This window comes from Alternaria incomplexa, assembly GCF_024043165.1.
Source record: "Alternaria incomplexa strain BMP 0042 chromosome Unknown scaffold_7, whole genome shotgun sequence".
Taxonomy (NCBI): Eukaryota; Fungi; Ascomycota; class Dothideomycetes; order Pleosporales; family Pleosporaceae; genus Alternaria; species Alternaria incomplexa.
In genome coordinates this window covers 1,057,663-1,075,726 of record NW_026249856.1, presented here as the reverse complement: position 1 = coordinate 1,075,726, position 18,064 = coordinate 1,057,663, and the positions used below count along the sequence as shown (strand labels likewise).

Below are 18,064 nucleotides of genomic sequence, written 5' to 3'. Positions count from 1 at the left end.
TGAACTAGTCGTGTTGCGCCTTGTCTAACAACTCCTTCAATATCTTTGCCGTGCTCCTCATACCCTGCAGCGCGTTCTCGTCCGGCCCTTGCCCTGGTGTCCACGTCGCATGTGCAAAGTCAATCATCTTGACTTCGGCTAGCTTAGGCACAGTCTCCTCGTCATCCTCATCCTCGTCTTCGGGATGCGCGGAACGTAGCTTCTGCTTGGTGTTCGCATACTCTTCTACATCACCCTCATAAACCAATAGTATGCTTGCGCTGTACATCCTGCTCTCTTTGCTTTCGAAGACCTCTTGAATGTCCTTGACCTCACCCAAAAAGTAAGCGAGCACCTCCCTCGCCCGGTCAAGCTCCGCTTCTGACTTGGCGCCGGGAAAGATGTAGTCTGTGAAGCCCTCACTAACACCTTCGGCGCTAAACTTGCGTCCATACATCTTGTTGTACACCCAATAGCCGCCCTCGTTATCCGTCTCAACATACTCCTTGAGATCTTCCGGAACCTCAGGTACCTCAGCTCCCTTGTATGTGCGCATGCCTGCTATCCGGAAACCCAGGCTGCCGCTTGTAGTCTCTTTGCTCACAGCATCTAGCCGCGCTCTCTTTTCCGGCTTCGCAGCCTCGTCCCACAACTGCGCGCCAAGCTTCAGATCCAGAACATTCGGCTTCTTGAAGCCGTGTGTAATGTTCTCTAGTACTATGTGAAGATCGGTCGCGAGCTTCTTGCCATGCAGGCGCTCGATTGTACCATCGGCCGTTTGTATGGTGCCGCTTTCGACGGACTCGGTAGCGGCGGTCTGGTCGGCTGAGAGGGAGAGCTGGCCCATGAAGGTGGGGAGATGGCGCGCGAGGTCTGGGTGGTCGGCGAGGGATTCGTAGAAGTCAATTTCAGCGAGGGTGCATGGTTTTACTACTACGCCGCCGGATGGGTCGCTGAGCACGCCGTCGCTGGTGTTGTGTTAGTCTGGTACACGAGGCTGACAGGCAACCGGCAGTGACTTACTGGCCAGCAGCAGCACTGCCATATGCTACGAGTTTCGACGCGTCATATTGTTTGGAGGCCATGTTTCTTGGTCTGTACGGAGCGTTTGGTCGGGTACCAGAGCTGTTATACTCGTGGCTGTTGTTTAGGTGGAAGATACATGGTGGGCTGGCCCCACGGGTGTTTCAGGGTCCTCCGTCACGAGTCAGACAATGCTGTCATCATGAAATTCATTATTCGTGTGCTTGATATCATCCAGTAGCATGAGTACGTCTTCTACACGACTCTATTGCCGGGCACAATGTGAAATTCTATTGCAGATATGATCTCGCTCAACTCTCGTGGCAGCACGCCCGAGGAGATGTCGCATGCGTCGCAATTAACCAAGTCGACATCTCACCGTGGTGCTGCCCGCATCCGTCAAATCTTTGGCGATGCATTCACCGTATGAGGCGTTTGTATGAACGAAAAGTCCGTAATAGGAAGCTACGACCGTCAGTATGGGCTAGTCGCGCTCTCTCACCCCCCCCCGGGGCCAGGTCCAGCGCAGTCACCCACGAGGCATGGTTTGCAGCTGCCTCACTAGCGCGCCGACATCCCATGCCCAATCCTCTCTATATCACCCTCTATAACCTCAAGTCTCTTTCAGTCAGCTCTTGATATCCCCGAACCTCAATACAGAGAGTAGCAACCATGGCAACCGCAATTGCAGCACCTTCTGTGGACGCAGGACCTCCCAATGGAGCCTCCACCAACATCACTGCCACTTCTCAAGTCACCAGCACTGTGCTGGACCACCCAGATGGGGCAGAGATCCGTCGTCAAGTACGTTTCCCAGTCCCCAGTCTCGCGGTAAGTTTTTCAGATCAACTAATCGTTCTTCAAGGTGGAGTTCTACTTTTCCGATGAGAATCTCCCTACCGACAAGCACATGTTACAGTGCTGTGGCGGGCGTGAGAACATCCCCGTCTCCGTCAGTCGGATCTGTGGTTTTCAAAAGATGCGAAAATACAAGCCCAAGTCCCTAGTTTCTGCGGCTCTTCGACTGAGCGCCTTCTTGGAAGTCTCTGCTGACGGAAAGACCATCAAGCGCAAGGTTCCTCTAACCGGGAAGTGCATCCTGGATCCAGATTACTTCGATGCCGACGACGATAACGACATCGCCTATGCCCCAGGATCACGGAAGGCCAAGGCTCAGCAGCCCGCCCAGTACCCAGTACCACTACTCCCTCAGGCCAAGATCAAGCACCCTGAAGGAGTGTCCAAGAACATGCTGAAGGCTACCGGATTTGAAAAGGCGTACATGGAGCCTACTCTCACTCCTGACGAAGCCGCCGAGGAAGAGGAAATGTACGCTCTAGACAAGTCGTTCGTTGAGCGCATTGAGATTGCCATCCAGCGCTTTAAGCAAAAGCGTCGCATGCATGAGATGTACGCACATGTCTTTAACAAGCTCATGCGCTTTGGTGGAGTAGAGTCCGGTCCTCGCCAGTACCAAGGAATCTCTAAGCACGACATGAAGGAGATGGGTGCTGAGGAGATTGCGAGGGCCCTCGCCATCCACAACGTACCCTGGGACCGGTCCGATGAGAAGCGGTGGGCTGTTGACTTTGTAGCTGTCTGCAAAGCTTTCCTGTAAGCCTACCACCCCAACCTTGCCTGACGCGATGTTGACTATGACAGATCATCTTGGTACCCTGCCCACTACGGCTATGCTTCGCACGCCATCAAGAATGCTTGTCAAGTGCCCCGCTCTTTCTTCAGATATCTTCGCTTTCACCGTGTCTGCCCCGAATTTGACGATCAGCTTGCCACTGCGCTCCAAATCTGTGACCAGGCCGACCGGGAGCTTCCCAAGGTCAACTCCGTAGGTCTTGCCCTACCCGGAGACTTCAACAAGTCCGCTAGCGTTGTCTTCGGTGGCGCTCAGGCCGACATATATACTGGCGACAAGTCGTGGGCTGAGGACCTCAAGAAGGAAGGCCTGACTGTTTCCGAGATCGGTATCCGGAAGGAAGAGGCCAGGGTCAAGTTCGGTACTGGCATCGCGGTTCTGGGCTCGGATGCGCAGTACGATATGTTCGAGTCTGGAGATCTGCAGGTTCTCAGCAGAGAGACTGCCTATCTTGAGGTCACCGCCGTTCAACTCCCTGACGACGACACGAAGTCCGCATATGCAGAGCAGAGCAAGCTCTTCAAACATAAGCTCGGCCAGCTTGAACCTCTCGGCAAGCTCCTGTGCAAGACCTGGTACACGGATGACTGTGATGAGTGGGACCTACCCAAGGACAACAACAAGTATCCCAACGGCAAGCCGCGCAAAGCTGGCGACGGCAGAGAGTACGAATTCTGGATCGAGGAAGACATCATCAAGGACTGTTTCGTGGGTCTGAAGATGGACGCCAACATCATGCACCTCACCGGCGGCATGACCATTCTCGACGACATCAAGGAGACCATGTGCAGCTTCTATACCTGGATCCCGAACGAGCTCTGGATGGAGCGGAAGCCCAAGGAAGTGCGCTGGTTGAAGAAGGGCATGGGTCTCGATGATGACGAGGATGAGGCTGAGATTGATGGCTCGAACAAGGAGAGTGCGGATAAGATCGCTTCCGGCGACGAGTTTGACGATGAGTAGACGGGTAGGCGAAGGCAAGCCGATAAATTCTCGTGGAGATGATGTGATGAAACGGTAGTTCGAGATACTTTGGTCGGGTCTTGTACCCAGCTGCTTAGGGTGATTCAAGGTTTGGCTCGAAAACTAAGATCTCAAGGGGGAAATCCACGATGTTTCTCCAGTTTTGCCAAGGTTCCCTCATAATACGTAATTTATCGTGAAGGCGGTGACAAGATACAGTGTATCTCAATAAACTTAGGCTACACACCTAGAACTTTCTCGATCCTAAACAAGTGGCGTTCATCGCGAAAGGTAGTGCATTCTGCGCTTGCGCAGGCCACAAGGACGCGCCTGTGCCCATGTTTGGCGTGCCTGCGCCACACCTGGACGCCTCAGTTTCACAAGAACGTACTCGCTGGCCTTTAGCCAGGATAACACCACCACACAGAAACCAGGCACGTAGCCCAAGGTCAAACGATCCGCCGATAATATCGCGCAGCGAGGAAATGCCACGGCTCACGTTTGCATCGGGATATTACTTGGCCGCGACGACTATACGCCACAAAGATACTTGGACGACGCCTCAACACCACGCCGTGGGGTCTGGTAAGACGCGAAGTCCCGGCGTGCGGCTACTTCGGCGAGCGGCCTCATTGCCAACACCTTGGCAGCGACACACGCCATGGCTTTCGTTGGTTTGCCAAGGCCACGCCGGCGGATCATGTGGTAATTCCTGACGCGTGTGCTTGCTCCCGGGCCTTTCGTTCGAGGGTGCAACCGTGAAAGAGCGAGGTACGACTACGTGTGTGTACCGAATTAATATCAAAGGGAGAGATGCCTGGGTCGGTAGCAGTAGTGCGCGCGGCACTGCGTTGCATGGTGTGTATACCCGCCTTATCCGTCTCCCGTCTCGCATTAAAGACGTAAGTGTCGCGGGTTACCCGGCCCTACCTAGCCAGCACATGTGAGACGGACTGGGGACGTGGGAGATGGAGGAAAGGAGACGCGCAGTGCGTGCGGAGTGGAAAGGGCCAGGGACTGCCAAGGCCTTGAGTGCTCTTAGCAAGCGGAGAACGCAGGCGGGCGTGGCTTGGGTAAAACGTGCGTTACCGCCGCCTTTTGTTATCTGGGTCGCTTCTCCGCTGGCTCTTTTCCCTGGTGTTCGAGCATGCCCTTTTGCGACGAGGTTGCTGTACCACGACGTTGTGGCGTTACCATCACTGCGACCGCGACTGGGACATGAGCGACGCGCTATCGGCATTTGCGAAAGAGCGACCATTACGACTACTGGGGCTGCCGTGATCGACGAACGACTACGCTCGGAGATTTAAACAGGTGGACCTGTGCGGAGCGGGATATGTCTGCTAAAATGCACGTCGTGAGCGCAGTCTTAGACGCGCGATCGAGTATGGGGTTGCCAAATCGGGCTCAAGTTGGTATGTTCGTCCCCGTCTGCTACTACTCAGCAACGCAACATCGTCGCTGACCACATCGCAGGCCAAAATTTCCTGAACCCTTACATCTACGACCCTTCTTACCCCCTGGCCATAACAGGCGCAATTGTCGTCCTGTTACTTTCCACATACTCGATTTACCAATATGTCCGCCACAAGGCGTACTTCTTCTGGGCGGCCATCATCGCCATTATCATGCTCGATCTGGGCTTCATATGCCGCCTAGTATCGGCCTACGACGAGCACAGAGAGTCACCCTTCCTCGCCTCATGGCTCATGATCTTGCTCGCTCCCAGCTTCCTGGCTGCAGCATGCTACACGGCATTCAGTCGCGTAGTATGGTTTTCCTGCCCAACCCATGCGCTCAACTTCAAAACGCTGTGGTGCTTCCCTAGGTGGATTACCGCCAACTTTGTGTGTTTCGACCTCCTCAGTTTCCTCGTCCAACTCGTCGGTGCGAGTCAAATTAGTCGGCAGTATGATGAAGACACGCAAGGAAACCGGACCATTGCTGCTTCTGAACGGAAAGCGCTGCCTGGGCGGATCATCCTCATCATGGGTCTGGTGATGCAACTGCTCTGCTTCCTCAGTTTTTCCATCATCAGCATGCGGTACTTCTACATTAGCCGGCATTGGGCTGCACACGACCTTGGAGATTTGCACCTTTGGCGGAAACTGGGGTACACCATTAATCTCTCCTCCGTCCTTATCGCCTGCCGGGCATTCTACCGAACCATCGAGATACCACACGATCGCAACTACGGGCTAGCATATCTCCAGAGTCACGAATGGTGCTTCTGGGTCTTCGATGCCGCGCCCATACTTGCTGTACTAGTCGTGTTCGCTGTGTGGCATCCTGGTCGTTATCTGCCGAGGAGCTATACAGGGTGTAGACTGGACAAGGGCAGGGCTGTTAAAGAGAAGGATGAGATCAGTTCGATGAACGGTGGTAGTAGTGGACGGGAGACCGAGCTGAGAGATTTCAAGCCCGAGGACTTCCAGTCTGGAAGGGTCGCGACGAACGTGTAAGATTTTGAAACGCGGATGAAGAGGTTGTTTGTTCATGATACCATTGCATTTAGCGGGAGGCGCTTTGAAGCGCCATCGGGATGATACCATACTCAATGACATAATTGCATGCCCACTTTGACTGTGTCTTTCAACTTGTTGCTCTTCGCCATGTCTGTGTTGATAGACGTGTACTTCCTTATCGGTTCTTGCCACCCAGCGTCTCCTTTGATTCCAAGCACATGTCGCATAACGATATGCGTTGCTGGTGCAGGCCGCTTGATGACTATTCTCTGAGCCTCATACTGGGGTGGCTGCATGTCTGGTAATGCTGTTGGTCGACTCATGAACTCCAAGGAGTTCTCGAGCTCGTCTCTGGGTTGGTATCGGAATGTTCAGCAGATGGCTGTGTGCTCTCTTCATATGTCAGGCTGGTAGTGCATTCTGAACTTCTTGTTCGCGCGATCAGCCGCTCTTGTCTGAAATTGTTCGGCGTTGAGCTCAAAGACCAGTGGCTTCATGGGCTCCTTTCCTTCTTCAACAGGAAGCGGCAACTCAAAGCGGATGACGGTGTGCTCCTTGGGTATAGCTGAGAATGTCAGATACTTACCACTTACCTGGGTCTAGCCTACAGGACTTACATTTCACAGCGTTGTTCTTCGTGATGATCTCGAATGTGAACCTTGTATCACGGACGATGATGCCCTCCAAGCCTACGCGGCTCACGCACCGACTTCTTACCACACTCACGAGTGCACCGTGCATGTCGGCGGTCGCAAGCAGTTGCCCACTTGCGTTTGGCGTGACAAGCACATTCCTCGCAGCGTCGTTCAGGCCTAGCACCTCCCGCATGTAACCCACCCACAAATTGTGTAATCCGTCGTAGATGGCATACTTCTGTTGCTCCTTGGGTATCTCGTTCAGGCACAGTGCACGCTTCTTCGCAGCGGACAGCGGGCGAGGCTGGTTCTTCCTGCGCTTCCTGGCGGCTTGGTTGCGCTCGTTGAGAGCGCGGCGGCGGACTGCGCGTGCAGACGGCGTAGGCGAGGTTGCGCGAACGTGGAGGGGGCGCTTTATGACGCGCTCGTGGTAGTGTGATTCTGCAGTTGAGGGAGAAAATGCGCGATGCAGCAGCGTCTGCGCAATGTGTGAATTGGCGTCTGCCATTTCGAGTCCCGTATCGCAGTAGCAAAAGTCGCAAGTCGTCGGGATGTGCGAAGTTGGTGTTCTTGGATATGACGAGGAAGACGGCGGCACTAGTGCGCACAAAAGCGGGCTAGAGCGGTGGCTCGGCTATCGTTTTGTCCGCGCTGCCTCCCACACAATTTCGACAATTCGACTTCAGCTTCTCGACAACACCGCTAACCCGCAGCAACCGTCAAGATGAAGTACATGTACGTCTATCCCTCGATCACGACTCCCAAGCCGCCGCATCGCACGTTTTTCTCTGCCTCCGAACGGTCAATGGACGCCTCTATACCGAACTTCTCCGCCAACAAACATCAAATTCCGGATCCAATGCTGACGTTTGCGCAACAGCCACTCTGAGGAAGAGCTCGAGATCCCCGAGGGCGTCAAGGTCCAGATCAAGAACAGAAATGTTCTCGTTGAGGGTGAGTGCGCATGGTAGAGGACCCCTAGAGAAACAACACTGACATATCCAACAGGCCCTCGCGTAAGCCGCCCGCAATAGCCTCTACCATCCTCGAACCGATTCTTACACTCCACAGGGCAAGCTCACAAAGTCTCTCGGTCACTTGGCGGTCAGCTTCACGCACGTACGTTTGGAACACACACATCGCATCGGGGGCATATGCTAAGACTGGAACAGCCTAAGAAGAATCTCATCAAGATCGAGCTCCACCACGGTTCCCGCAAGAGCGTCGCCACCCTCCGCACTGTCCGCACCCTGATTGTACGTCGCGCGCACCCTCGAGTCTATACTGGCAAGGAAGGAAGGACTGGGCTGACTGGAGTAGAACAACTTGATCATCGGTGTCACCAAGGGTTACAAGTACAAGATGCGTTACGTATATGCCCAGTATGTCGCACCCATCGCACATCTCTTCCGAACTCGCCGCAGAGCATGTTCCATCCGACAAGACTTCCAGCGCTCTCGGAGAGGCTGATGACAGAGCGCTGGGCGCACCAGATTGGCTCGTGCTCTTGGGGGGCCTTTGCATATCGTTGAACATGACTAACATCATGTCCAGTTTCCCCATCAACGTCAACCTGGACAAGAACAAGGAGACCGACTGCTGGGAGGTTGAGATCAGGAACTTCATCGGCGAGAAGCTCGTACGAAGGGTCGTCATGAGGCCCGGTGTTGAGGTTGAGGCATCAAAGAACCAGAAGGATCAGCTCGAGCTGTCCGGAAACGTAAGGACCGCTGCGCAACATGGATCGAAGCAATGCTAACGATCACCCAGTCGCTCGAGGACGTCTCCCAAGGTGCCGCCGATATTCAGCAAATCTGCAAGGTCCGCAACAAGGATATCCGAAAGTTCTTGGACGGTCTGTACGTGTCGGAGCGCGGCAACATCGTTGAGGACGCGTAAACGGTTCTGGGGAGTACGGGTTTCTTTACGGGCAATGAGCATCTATGAACTTCTCTGCATCATATGCGGTTGGCGCCTGGGGGTCTAAGATCAAAAACGATGTTCAAACAATACCACCATGACTTGATGGAATCGCGCCGGCACATTCACGATGAAGTGTGAGGTGATGAGAGGTCAATAAGATCAGTACTTGCCAAGAGACATGAACGATCTAAACTCACTTCAACACAACTGCGACTGCTTTTTGGCCTTTGGTGATGTTGCATGGTGTGAGCCCGTGCCTGAGGAGTCCAGCCTAGCACACTATGAATGAGATCACATTACGAGTAAGCATGAATCTGATGATCATTCGGTTCCATCTCTTTATCCATGCACGAAGAGACGCCTCCTGCCTCTTTTGGCGGCTGGACTGTCCGCGGATGTGGGATTTCCACATGACGTATCCATGGCGGCTCGTCGTGCCTGAACCCCGCATCGTTGTTCGTTGTAATATCTACCACCGGGACAATGATGAGGCTATCGCCGCAAAGCCCGACAATGACAGCTCATTGTAACCTCGATTGGGAAGCAGGTGGTGCAGGCACGGCGAAAGTGCCGTCATGGCGAAATATATGAGCACCGTGTCGCCCATACAGCTGTTGGTTTATTCACACCTCAGTTGCTTGCCCCACCACAACCCTGCGAAACATCAAGGACCCCACTAAACACCAATCCGCAACCGATCTACTGATTTGCGACCATGGCGGACAAGCTCGATATTGAAGGGCTCCTCAAGGAGTCCAAGGCTGAATATAAGCGCTTGGGAAAGAGCGGTCTCAAGGTCTCGGTACCCATCTTGGGTGCTATGAGCATTGGAAGTTCCAAATGGCAGCCCTGGGTCATCGAAGAGGAAGAGTCGCTACCGCTGCTGAAGGCTGCATACGATCGCGGTCTGACGACTTGGGATACAGGTAAGACTGACAGAGCAGCCATGTACTTGCAACAGTTACTGACAGCTTATAAAGCCAATGTTTACTCCAACGGTGTATCTGAGGAACTGGTTGGCAAGGCCATCAAGAAGTACAACCTACCTCGCGATAAGCTAGTAATTCTCACCAAATGCTTTGGCTACGTCGGCGAGGACCCTGGTCTGCGAACCATCCAGTACGGCAAAGAGCTGCCTCAGTTGAAAGACTATGTAAACCAAGGTGGTCTCTCACGGCAGGCCATCTTCAACGCTGTCAATGCGTCGCTTAAGCGTCTTGACATGGACTATATCGATCTTCTGCAGATTCACCGCTTCGATCCAAACACGCCTCTCGAGGAGACCATGGAGGCGCTGCACGATCTGGTCAAGAGTGGGAAAGTTCGATACATCGGTGCTAGCTCCATGTGGGCAGTGCAGTTTGCGCAAATGCAGTTCACTGCCGAAAAGAACGGCTGGACAAAGTTCATCAGCATGCAGAACCACTACAACCTGCTCTACCGTGAGGAAGAGCGCGAGATGAATCGGTTCTGCAATGACACTGGTGTTGGTCTGATTCCGGTATGCTTCCCTTTCAACTACAAAGTCAATATTTTGCTAACAGCTTGACAGTGGGCACCTCTTTGCCGTGGCCATCTCGCTCGCCCTCCCTCTGCATTCGGCTCGACTACTCGCTCAGAAGGCGAACAGAAGGCCGGTAACCAAACCTCTGGTAACACTGAACTTGACAAGAAGATCATTGCTCGCGTTGAAGAGATCGCGAAGAAGCATGACTGGAAAATGAGCCACGTTGCCCTCGCATGGATCAACAAGCGTGTCGCAAGTCCAATCATCGGCTTCTCCAGCACAGACAGGATGGATGAAGCGCTTGCAGCGAGGGGCAAGGAGTTGACTGAGGAGGAGGAGAAGTACCTCGAGGAGTTATACGAGCCCGTTAGGATTGTTGGGCATTCATAGGCAAATCATGCAATAACATCGATAATAGCGGTCGGAGCCAACAAGCGATATATCAATTAATGTTGCGGTGTCAAATGCGAAGTCATCATGCATCTATATTGCTTTTCCAAGTGAGTAATTACAAAGTCCATATGGATACCTAAGTACCTAGGCAGCCCAGAATCATCTTGCGAAAGCGGACAGTCCAGTAGAATGCTGACATGCATCTCCGCGTGGACCTTGAGCCCTTGCAGTAATCAAGTGGATCTCTGATTCACTCGGACCGCATTAGGGCCCGGAGCTGAGATGATACGCGTCGATGCGCGCTTTGTCCAGTCGCCGAGCGGCCAATGACGTCGGTCACGCGATCTATCTCACCACCGTGCCTGATGCTCCGGAGCAACAACGCAATGGCAATAGATACTTGGGAAGATTGAAGTGCGAATAACGAGGCTCAATTGCTAGCTTCTACACTATCTCGAGCTCTTTTGACCAACAATGTGGGATGGACACGCAGGCTTCCACCGTTGGTTTGCTCCTTCCCCGCATTCTGGGTGATGCTCCCCTTCCCCGCATTGGCCCGACCATTCACGTCTCACGCCGATTGGATTGGACCACAATGTGGTGATCGATCAAGTGACCGTCTCCTGTGCCTGCCGGCGAGAGACTGAGCCCCTCATAAGCTGCGCCCTCCCTCGTTTCCTCTCCTTCCTCACAGCCTCCACTGTGCTTTCGTATCTCACATCACATCCACAGCTCCAGGCAACCCCTCTACAGCTTCCCAAGCTCTTTCATCATCTACAACCCCTTCAATCTTCCAGTAGCTTGACTGCAACTGCATCCTACCACAATGGCCGCAGAGACAGAAAACACGCTCCAGAAGGTCGACTCTTTGACCGATCACCAAGATGGCGCCGCTAAGAAGGGCCACCGCAGAGTCAGCTCCATGGCTGCTGATGTCTACCGCATCGAGGATCTAGGTGAGTACCTCTTATGACGATAGCCCAAATGAGGGGTCGTGCGTGAGCAGCGGGCGGGGCTGACAGAACCTCAGAGAAGGAAGGCAAGAAGATCGAGATCGCACTCGAAACCCAGAAGCTGAACTGGTAAGTGATTCCCCTCATCGCATTGTTGCGAGCCATCCGACCATGATGCAGACCAGCTCGTCGTCGTCCGGATAGCTCCGGCAGCCCCAATGTCTTGACCGTGCTAATGCAGTACTTCCAGGAAGCTCAACAAGTCGCCGAGCACCGTCGAAGACCCGTCAGTCTTGAAGATGCCACTCACCGAGCCCAAGCTCAAGTCCATCGCCCTACACTTCCCGCTAGGATTAGAAGTTACCGCACGGAACATGAAGGGTGTAACCATCAAGGACGCACTAGATGCCATCCACAAGCAGTTCAAGAAGCGCGTAAGTGTCCCTTGTCATTGGATCTTACCATTGAGCATCGTTGTCGCTGTTCCTATATACCGCGTACTTTGATCTTGGTGCCAAAGCATAGCTAACCCTCCATAGGCAGACGACGAGTTCGAGAAGCCATACCTCATGGGCTTTGAGTGGGACCCAGAAGAGTGCTACACCCGCTTCATCGTCCACCAGTCGGCCGTTCCTACAGTAAAGAATGACTTCGGCTCAAGCAAGAAGAAGAAGAAGAACAAGGCCGAAGGCGAGGAGGGTTCCTAGATGAACGACTCGCCCCCTTCCCTGACGTCGACTTTTACACACAGCCTCAGTCATACTTCCGTGCTTCGGCGCTGGTATGTGCGGGGTACGGATAACTCGGGTGCTGGTCAATCTTCATATCGATATGGGAAGAGCGAGCGCATCTGCCGCGATGGCGTGTCTGGTATACTGTAGGCCTGCGCAGGTAGGCGGTTTACTGGTTGCGGGTATCGAGCGGTGGATGCGTCGTGGAACCGTTCGTGGGGTACTTGCTGAAGGGCAGTACCCGCTTATGTATGCTCTTGGGCACTCTTTGAGGTTGCTGGAAAGCACTTCATACAATGAGAAGACCTGGTTACATGTCATGTCCTCGAAGCTGTCTGTGATGTCGTTTGTAAAGGTTTGACGTTGACTTGGGCGGACCCACCCTACTGCGGGCAGCTCTCCACCACGCTGTAAGCGAAGGCACGCGGGCACGTTGCGGCTTCCGCGATCACAATTGACTGTCCTTCCGTACCGTCTATGAACGCGTCTCACGTATGCGACTCATTGGGTGTTCATTTATCGCATCTAGTAGTGTCGCATATGCGACACGACATATCCCTATGATGGCCGCTCAGCTGTCCTCAAATGGGGTAGCAAGTAGCCTTGCATTGGTAGCGCTGCAAGCGCTGGCGTTTCATCACCCTTAGCATAAACCTTTGTCCTTCGACACCGTATTTTGAACATCAACTAATCAGTCTCGCTACCTCATCTAATCATACTTGTTTCTTTGCACACGATTCCAAACGCCTACATACGTAGCCTGCGCTCAAACGTTGTGCGTGCAACATAGCCTAGCAGGAGACCTACATACCGCGACAACAAGCCAGCTCCCGGGATCCGCCTGTGTTTACTATCTGGAAACCGCGTCCATCGAATCGTATATACATACCAATGCGATGTTCACAAACCTCCAGATAAGGCCTGCCAAGACCCGACGCCGCAAGCCTAGCTTGTCCATTCGGGCTGGCGTCTCAAAGCGCAGGGTTTCCACTGTTTCGGCATTGAGTGCGAGTATCGTTCCGTCCGTGAGCTTTATGGAAGGCCTGTTTGGCGATGAGTTCCCCGAGGCCTTTGGAAGCGGGGCCCAGAACAGGAAGACCATCACAGACTTGCCATCGGAACTTCTCGAAATCGTCTGCCAACACATCTCAAAGCTCGACATCAAGCGACTGCGGCTCACGAGCAAGCATTTGGCGGCCAGCGTGTATCTGCGTATAGATCGCGTCTATGTCTCGCCTAATCGAGCTAATCTGGACTATCTGCATCAGATTATGGCTCACCCGACGTACAAAAACCGTGTACTCGAGATTGTCTGGGATGATGCCTTGCTCAATGAGTATTCAACTTTGGATGAATTCCGCCAAGCTGTTCTCGCCGACGAAAGAGAAGTTACTAGGGCGATTGAAAGCCGACTCGAGGAGGCCATGGAGCTCTACGGCGATGAAAACCCCGAGCATCGATCATTATCGGTGGCAGACCTAATCGAGGATGGTCGGCTGACCGAGATCGCAAAGGGCATCCTCTTGCGATACGACGACCACTTCTCAAGAGACGTTCTGGCTAGGAATGCCACAATGATGAGCATTGAAGACAGCTATGCGCTGTACCAGGAGTTGTATCGTCAAGAACAGGAACTTGTGGAACAGCAGGTCGATGCAGCTGCATTACAAGAAGCACTAGCCAGCTTCCCAAACGTAAAAAGGATCACTACAACGATCGATGTATGGCCTGCATGGAATGTATCGCCTCGGTACAACACGCCCTATCATCGTTCACTGCCTATGGGCTTCCGCAAACCAACTATCTGGCCATGGCTACGACCCCCTCAAGAGGCAGAGCGTATATACGATCAGTGGTCCTCACGTGCCGCCAAGCCGAAGGATAATGGAGAATCGTTACCCAGAGGTTATGGCGTCGTAGTTGCTGCGATCCTCGCCATGCCAAATCCGCGGATAGAAGAGTTCATCGTTGAATCAGAACACCAAGCGAGACAGTACCACCACTGCTTTGTTGCTAAAGCTGCTTCACACAACTACCAAATCACCAAGCAAATGTTTCAGAGAACACCTCTGAAACACGTCAAGTTGACAGTCACACCTTCGAATGATTACCTGTACGACGAAGAGAGCTTGACCAATCTCCAGTCTTTATTAGCGGAATTGCGATACCTCGAGCATCTCGACCTGAGTCTCAACGATAAGAGATCAGCTCGGACTCTGCGCCGGTTTCTGCAGTTTAATCCTATCCCAGAGGGGTTGAGACCACAGTTGAAAACACTCACCTTGCGAAACATCAAGCTATCCCCACAGGACTTGCTCGATCTCTTCACGTCATCGGTAAACTTACAGCACGTCACTTTGTATCATTGTTTCCAGCGCATACCACCGCAGTATGGATTCCCTTGGCTTTTCCATAAGCTCAGGAAGCATTACCGCGATACGAAGGATGTCAGTAAACCGAGTTTTAGGGTCGCAGCACCCCTGTCCGGTCAGTACTCACAGGTTGTGGATGACGAGGTTGATGCCTTTTTGTACGACGAAGACGAGCCCGAGTGTCCGTTTTCGAAGATGCCTCGTCCGGACAGGAAACCTAACGAGATTAAACCACACATGGGATGGAAGGTCTGGGACAAGGATGAGAGTGTGAGGGAACGGATGGCTGAGGTGATTGAGAGAGAGGAGATGCAAGAGAGGGATGAGGAGATGTAGCAGTTTACCGGGCATCCGCCGCATGTCGAAAGTAGTTTCTAACCCCGAGTACTGAGGGCTACAAGCAAACTTTGGAGGTTTTGGGTCCCTGTCAGTGTTGAGTATGCGCCTCGGGTGCGCCTCCCGGTATTCACGGCGTCCGTGCACAACACGCCTACGTCTCTAAAATACAGCTAAGGGCTCTACTCGGCTCTCTCTCTAGCTCGAACTCGTACTCGGCCTGATTCAACTTCAAAACAAACATCTTGTCAACTCCGAGGATGATTTCCTCAAAGACTACGACTGCGGCTTTCCTCGATCTCCCTATAGAACTTCGCCTCCAGATCTACGCCTACATCATTACCTCAATTCCTGCAATGGCCTGGCCTACAGAAAACCCCTACTCCAAGTGTCCTCCCTATGTGAACCATATAAGGAAGGTCTTCGTCGCCCAACGCATACCTTCTTCGCACGAACTTCATAGCTACCGCGGCCTTATCCTCTCATGCAAGACCGTCTATCACGAGTTTGAGCACGAGTGGCTAAAAGTATATGCTCCATGGTTTAGGAAGGATTTCGAAGTTCACAACTTCGTGCTCCCTACTATTAGCAAGATAGGCGACACGACACATCTCCGCATTGGCCTTCCACTTCCACCAGACGGCTGGCTCGACTCTCCGACTGACATTCAATACGTTGTCCGCAAGCTTGTCAACAACTTGCCTTCCTTCTGCCTCTACCCCATATCTTCGATTGCGTCTGATCACACACCGCTTACCCAAGAGCAAATTGCGCGGTTCAAGCTGGGCGCAAAAGGCAAGAAGAAGAGCTACTTTCTGCATGCGATGAGATTAGTGGCCCATGAGGTGACACGTCTGGGAACTGGCGTTAACACATTCAACTATCGCCCGATATTTGGGGAAGACTTTCAGAACATTTCCATGAAATGGGCTTGGAAAGAGGTGGTAGTTAGGCGCAAGGAGATGATCGAGTGGAAGGGAGTATGGTGGCGCGATTTCGCTTTCAAACCTTATTCTTTCAAGCAATCGCCAGATGGGTCCCTCACTCCGTTTCACTACGGCCTGTCGGATTCTTCTTTGACAGATTAATTTCGACTTTCGCTTACGCACGTAGGGTGGACGATGTTAGATGCTTATGTATATTTCCCGGCTGCGGATCGACGCGTACCTTGTATGAGAAATTGAATCCAGTATTCAAACACGTATCCCAAAGATATACCGAACACCTACGATGCAACCCGTGACAAAAGCAACGGTATCCACCTTCAGAGCAGACATCAATGTTGGGAAAGATCACTAAGAACGGCTCGAGTGTAGGCGAAGGTACAATAGGATGCAAGGATATGTTTCAGAATATCTATCTGTGCACCGCCATGTAAATGTATCAGCGCCATAGTCCCATCATTGCTTCTCACCTCTAGTTAAGCAGACCTTCTACAGGTTCCGGCCAACTGCCCAAGATCATGGCATTGCCGGGCGTCTGTCCCGGCAGCGGACTAAGCAGCTTGACCTTCTTCTTCGCCTCGTCTACATCCGCAACATAGATATACCCCCTAATACTGCTGTCCCTGATCACGCTCTGCGGATCGTTGGGGCTCGCTGTTGTGATAGCCAGCAATTGGTTCTGGAGTGCCTCAGACGGTGTGACTTTTTCGAAGATCTGCCGCTCGACCGTCATGCCGTACTCGTCTACCCCACCGTTTCCTTCTCCCTCGACAACGCGGAAGATGTTGAGGTCGGCGGCGTCGGCCATCTGGCTGCTGGGAGCCAGTGTCTCGTCGCCTTTGCCGAAGAAGTACTCTTTGATTTGGGCGTGGCGGAGGGCCTTCATGTATTCTTCGCTTCGATCGACGCAGCCGCCGGACTTGTCAAGGCGGACTACGGATACGGTTTCGGAGGGGTCGCCGCCGGTGCGGGCTGAGAATTTGCGGGAGAGGTCAGAGTAGAGGCGTTCGGAGCCGAGTGTTATGACGACGTTGACTGTAATGGGCTGTCAGTATGATGATCTGATAGTGTGTACGTACATTTGATTGCCAATCCTCTCGAAAGATAGATATTGGAACTTGGGTGCATGAATGTACATGGGCGATGTTGGGAGGGGAAAGGCTGAAGTAGTATGCAAGACATCACACGCACCAGAGAACTCAGAAACAATATGTTCTATGTTGTCGTAGACGCCATTTCTCCCTTGGCTGATGGCGCCTGAGCTATCAATGATGAAGCCAGCCTGCTTGCTGAGCGTGTCCTCCTCCAATCTACTTGTGACAGCAAGTGCCATGCGCGTTACCAACGGCTTGAACACCCTGCCCTCCTCTGGGTCCTTGAGACCGTAGTGGTATACCAGCGGCATCTTCACTGGAATAGGGCTGGGCCCTGAGATTGGACTGCTGCCCCAGCCTTCTTCAATGTCCACAATGGACGAGTATACAGCCGCTGAAAAAGAGCCTGGCACACTGAGCATACCCTGGCGCGGGTCGAGGTTCACGACCATGGGCTGCCGGCTGGTCTTGACCGCGTAGGAGGTCAGAGTCTTGACGAGTGACGTTTTGCCCGAGTTCTCAGGTCCCACGACAAGTATTCTGGGTCCCATTTCGACGCTGCCACTCGCGATACTCCTGTCGCGCATGTTCTCCAGCGCGAAGTGTAGGTTCGCACAACTCATCATGGGCGTCTCTTCGGCGATGTAGTCCGACTCAACCTCTCCGCCGATGTCAAGCTTGCAGCCATGCCATGTGAAGATAGCGCCCTTTGTGCCCTGGAACGTGTATATGGTAGACGGAGCCAGCTCGGTGCCGAAGAATTCTGCGGTGCCCGATTGCAGCTTCACCGTGAGTGTGCGCGAGAAGGCTACCTCGAAGCGGTATTCGGTGTTGGCAGCGAGGTCTTGCGTTCGTGTGGCTGTCGAGGTGGGGGCATTTTGCGCTTCGATCGGCTGCGAGGACAGGTTGAGGCCTGGTAGAGAGATCATGGTGGATATAGGATGTGGGGAAACGCTGAAGCTGTGCAAGGACTGAATGCGTTGAAGTGTAGATATTCCTATGAGCTGGGTGAGGAGATCAGTCTGCACATTCGAATTTGAGTGCGCAATATAATAGCGCCTGAGAAACCAGGGAATAGTCACGTAGTCGTCC

At 53.1% G+C, this 18,064-nt stretch overlaps 10 protein-coding genes across 10 annotated transcripts; 7 read left to right on the top strand and 3 right to left on the bottom strand.

Moving 5' to 3' along the window:
* Positions 1-4: 4 nt before the first annotated feature.
* J4E90_005557 (uncharacterized protein) lies at positions 5-1,064 on the bottom strand (the record flags this gene model as incomplete). Its single annotated transcript, XM_051435110.1, has 2 exons — positions 5-947; positions 1,003-1,064. The coding sequence occupies 2 exons, from the start codon at positions 1,062-1,064 to the stop codon at positions 5-7; spliced, it is 1,005 nt and encodes a 334-aa protein (XP_051291134.1).
* Positions 1,065-1,674: 610 nt separating this feature from the next.
* Positions 1,675-3,619, top strand: J4E90_005556 (uncharacterized protein; the record flags this gene model as incomplete). Its single annotated transcript, XM_051435109.1, has 3 exons — positions 1,675-1,806; positions 1,868-2,616; positions 2,665-3,619. 3 exons carry the CDS (start codon positions 1,675-1,677, stop codon positions 3,617-3,619), a joined length of 1,836 nt encoding a protein of 611 aa, XP_051291133.1.
* Positions 3,620-4,967: 1,348 nt separating this feature from the next.
* Positions 4,968-6,081, top strand: J4E90_005555 (uncharacterized protein; the record flags this gene model as incomplete). The annotated part of the gene is made up of 2 exons (XM_051435108.1): positions 4,968-5,034; positions 5,096-6,081. The coding sequence occupies 2 exons, from the start codon at positions 4,968-4,970 to the stop codon at positions 6,079-6,081; spliced, it is 1,053 nt and encodes a 350-aa protein (XP_051291132.1).
* Positions 6,082-6,479: 398 nt separating this feature from the next.
* Positions 6,480-7,227, bottom strand: J4E90_005554 (uncharacterized protein; the record flags this gene model as incomplete). The annotated part of the gene is made up of 2 exons (XM_051435107.1): positions 6,480-6,649; positions 6,702-7,227. 2 exons carry the CDS (start codon positions 7,225-7,227, stop codon positions 6,480-6,482), a joined length of 696 nt encoding a protein of 231 aa, XP_051291131.1.
* A 216-nt stretch (positions 7,228-7,443) lies between these two features.
* On the top strand, positions 7,444-8,618 carry RPL9B (60S ribosomal protein L9B; the record flags this gene model as incomplete). The annotated part of the gene is made up of 8 exons (XM_051435106.1): positions 7,444-7,454; positions 7,600-7,673; positions 7,728-7,735; positions 7,791-7,838; positions 7,892-7,975; positions 8,040-8,101; positions 8,274-8,439; positions 8,490-8,618. The coding sequence occupies 8 exons, from the start codon at positions 7,444-7,446 to the stop codon at positions 8,616-8,618; spliced, it is 582 nt and encodes a 193-aa protein (XP_051291130.1).
* Positions 8,619-9,357: 739 nt separating this feature from the next.
* Positions 9,358-10,539, top strand: J4E90_005552 (uncharacterized protein; the record flags this gene model as incomplete). The annotated part of the gene is made up of 3 exons (XM_051435105.1): positions 9,358-9,568; positions 9,623-10,143; positions 10,195-10,539. The coding sequence occupies 3 exons, from the start codon at positions 9,358-9,360 to the stop codon at positions 10,537-10,539; spliced, it is 1,077 nt and encodes a 358-aa protein (XP_051291129.1).
* Positions 10,540-11,368: 829 nt separating this feature from the next.
* Positions 11,369-12,202, top strand: J4E90_005551 (uncharacterized protein; the record flags this gene model as incomplete). The annotated part of the gene is made up of 4 exons (XM_051435104.1): positions 11,369-11,498; positions 11,573-11,624; positions 11,746-11,929; positions 12,035-12,202. The coding sequence occupies 4 exons, from the start codon at positions 11,369-11,371 to the stop codon at positions 12,200-12,202; spliced, it is 534 nt and encodes a 177-aa protein (XP_051291128.1).
* A 920-nt stretch (positions 12,203-13,122) lies between these two features.
* Positions 13,123-14,934, top strand: J4E90_005550 (uncharacterized protein; the record flags this gene model as incomplete). The annotated part of the gene is made up of 1 exon (XM_051435103.1): positions 13,123-14,934. One exon carries the CDS (start codon positions 13,123-13,125, stop codon positions 14,932-14,934), a length of 1,812 nt encoding a protein of 603 aa, XP_051291127.1.
* A 356-nt stretch (positions 14,935-15,290) lies between these two features.
* Positions 15,291-16,022, top strand: J4E90_005549 (uncharacterized protein; the record flags this gene model as incomplete). The annotated part of the gene is made up of 1 exon (XM_051435102.1): positions 15,291-16,022. One exon carries the CDS (start codon positions 15,291-15,293, stop codon positions 16,020-16,022), a length of 732 nt encoding a protein of 243 aa, XP_051291126.1.
* A 328-nt stretch (positions 16,023-16,350) lies between these two features.
* Positions 16,351-17,901, bottom strand: CLP1 (Cleavage polyadenylation factor subunit clp1; the record flags this gene model as incomplete). The annotated part of the gene is made up of 2 exons (XM_051435101.1): positions 16,351-16,913; positions 17,070-17,901. 2 exons carry the CDS (start codon positions 17,899-17,901, stop codon positions 16,351-16,353), a joined length of 1,395 nt encoding a protein of 464 aa, XP_051291125.1.
* Positions 17,902-18,064: the final 163 nt, after the last annotated feature.